At 57.2% G+C, this 1,487-nt stretch overlaps 1 protein-coding gene across 1 annotated transcript in view; it reads left to right on the top strand.

Moving 5' to 3' along the window:
• Positions 1-1,360: 1,360 nt before the first annotated feature.
• Positions 1,361-1,487, top strand: part of LOC104492572 — a gene marked incomplete at both ends in the record, with an annotated part of 2,671 nt that continues 2,544 nt past the window's right edge. The window contains 1 exon segment of the mRNA XM_010135150.1: positions 1,361-1,473. Coding sequence (XP_010133452.1) covers positions 1,361-1,473 — 113 coding nt within the window.

Below are 1,487 nucleotides of genomic sequence, written 5' to 3' on the forward strand. Positions count from 1 at the left end.
GCTGCCAAGCCTGTCCTTGGGCCTGACCCGAGCAGATGGAAGTCTCCACTGTCCTGAGCGTCACTCGTGAGGTCATAGTCCAGGGGAAGCCCTAAAACTTCTCCGTGGGGAGAAGAGAAAGGGAAGACGGGTCAGAGGCCAGAGAGAGCAAACCAGTGCCTGGTGCCCAGCTCAGGCTACACCTCAGCTGGCTGTGGCGCCCGGGGCCGGCTGGGACGCGGTGTCAGGAGCCTCTGCAAGGTTTCTGCTGTTGAATAACCTGACCCGGTGTTCACTCCCTACAGCCCCCCTTTAAAGCACTGGCCGAATCAGCCGAGCCCACCCACAGAGCCAGCTTCTAAACCAGAGCGCGTAAGTCGACATCTTTTGGGTCTGGTTTTGTGTGTCACATTGGAGGGTCTGGGTGGAGCAGGGGACCCAGCTCGGGGCTGGGAGTTCCTGGCCCCAGCTGGGGCGCAGCCAGCAGCCCGCTCCAGAGCTGCCAGTAAATCAACTTGTTGTTCAGAACTTAGCTTGGGAGACGCTGGTTCAAACCCAGCAGCCCAGGTGACGATGCAGCTGGTATTCTTCATTCGCGGATCCAGTCGTGCGGGGAGATTTTCTTGCCATCCTGTGCGTGCTTTCAGGGGGTCCAATGACATCATTTATACCGTTAACTACTGCATGTGCGTTATCTTTCCAGCAACTAACAAGAATATAATCATTCACCCCAAATTCATTTGCATGGTCCGTCCCTCTCTTGGGCATGTGCAGTGTCCTCTGGGGGTCTCCTGTGGTGGTCGTTTGGTGAAGGCTGGAGTCTTCCTCTGACATGAACTGTTCACCTTCCCATCCTGACGCTGCTCTCTTGTGTTCCTCTGAGGCAGCACATTCCTGTTCCGAGTTAATTAACTCCTGCCTTCGTTATCTCCTTTAGGACCCTTTTACCCTGATTCCAGGCTGCCTGTTTTGCCCAGGCCACCTGCTTCCCAAGGACAAGGCCTTCACTTACGACTTATCAGGAACTAGTTAATCACCAATGAGAAGACAGGGACCAGCTATCAGGGGACATGACACCCAAGGAACAGTCCCCCCCCAACGCCAAGCACCCACCACCCGCTGCCTGTTTTGCCCAGTCCACCTGCCTCCCAAGGACAAGCCTTCATTTACGGCTTAGCTGGTCCCTGTCTTCTCATTATTTGTGATTTACTAGTTCCTGCTATCAACGTGTCCTCTGCCCATGGGCATGGCGTCGCCTTTTTGTCTCCGCGGGCCATCGTGTGGGAGTCCCCTGGGCCGGCAGAGCTGGGGCGGGAGCGAGCTGTTGGGGTCTGCCCAAGCCGCGCTTTCCTTGGGGCTGACCTTCGCTTGGTCCCTGCAGGCTGACAGGGACAAGAAGGACGTTCTCGGGAACATGGCGAAGGGCGCTCAGAGGGACGGCAGGCCTGGAGCCAGAGCCATGCAGCACGCTGGCCACACTGCTCAGCAGAAGCCGTGGAACACATCCC

Source organism: Buceros rhinoceros, unplaced genomic scaffold (genome assembly GCF_000710305.1).
Source record: "Buceros rhinoceros silvestris isolate BGI_N320 unplaced genomic scaffold, ASM71030v1 scaffold22404, whole genome shotgun sequence".
In the NCBI taxonomy this organism is placed as follows: domain Eukaryota; kingdom Metazoa; phylum Chordata; class Aves; order Bucerotiformes; family Bucerotidae; genus Buceros; species Buceros rhinoceros.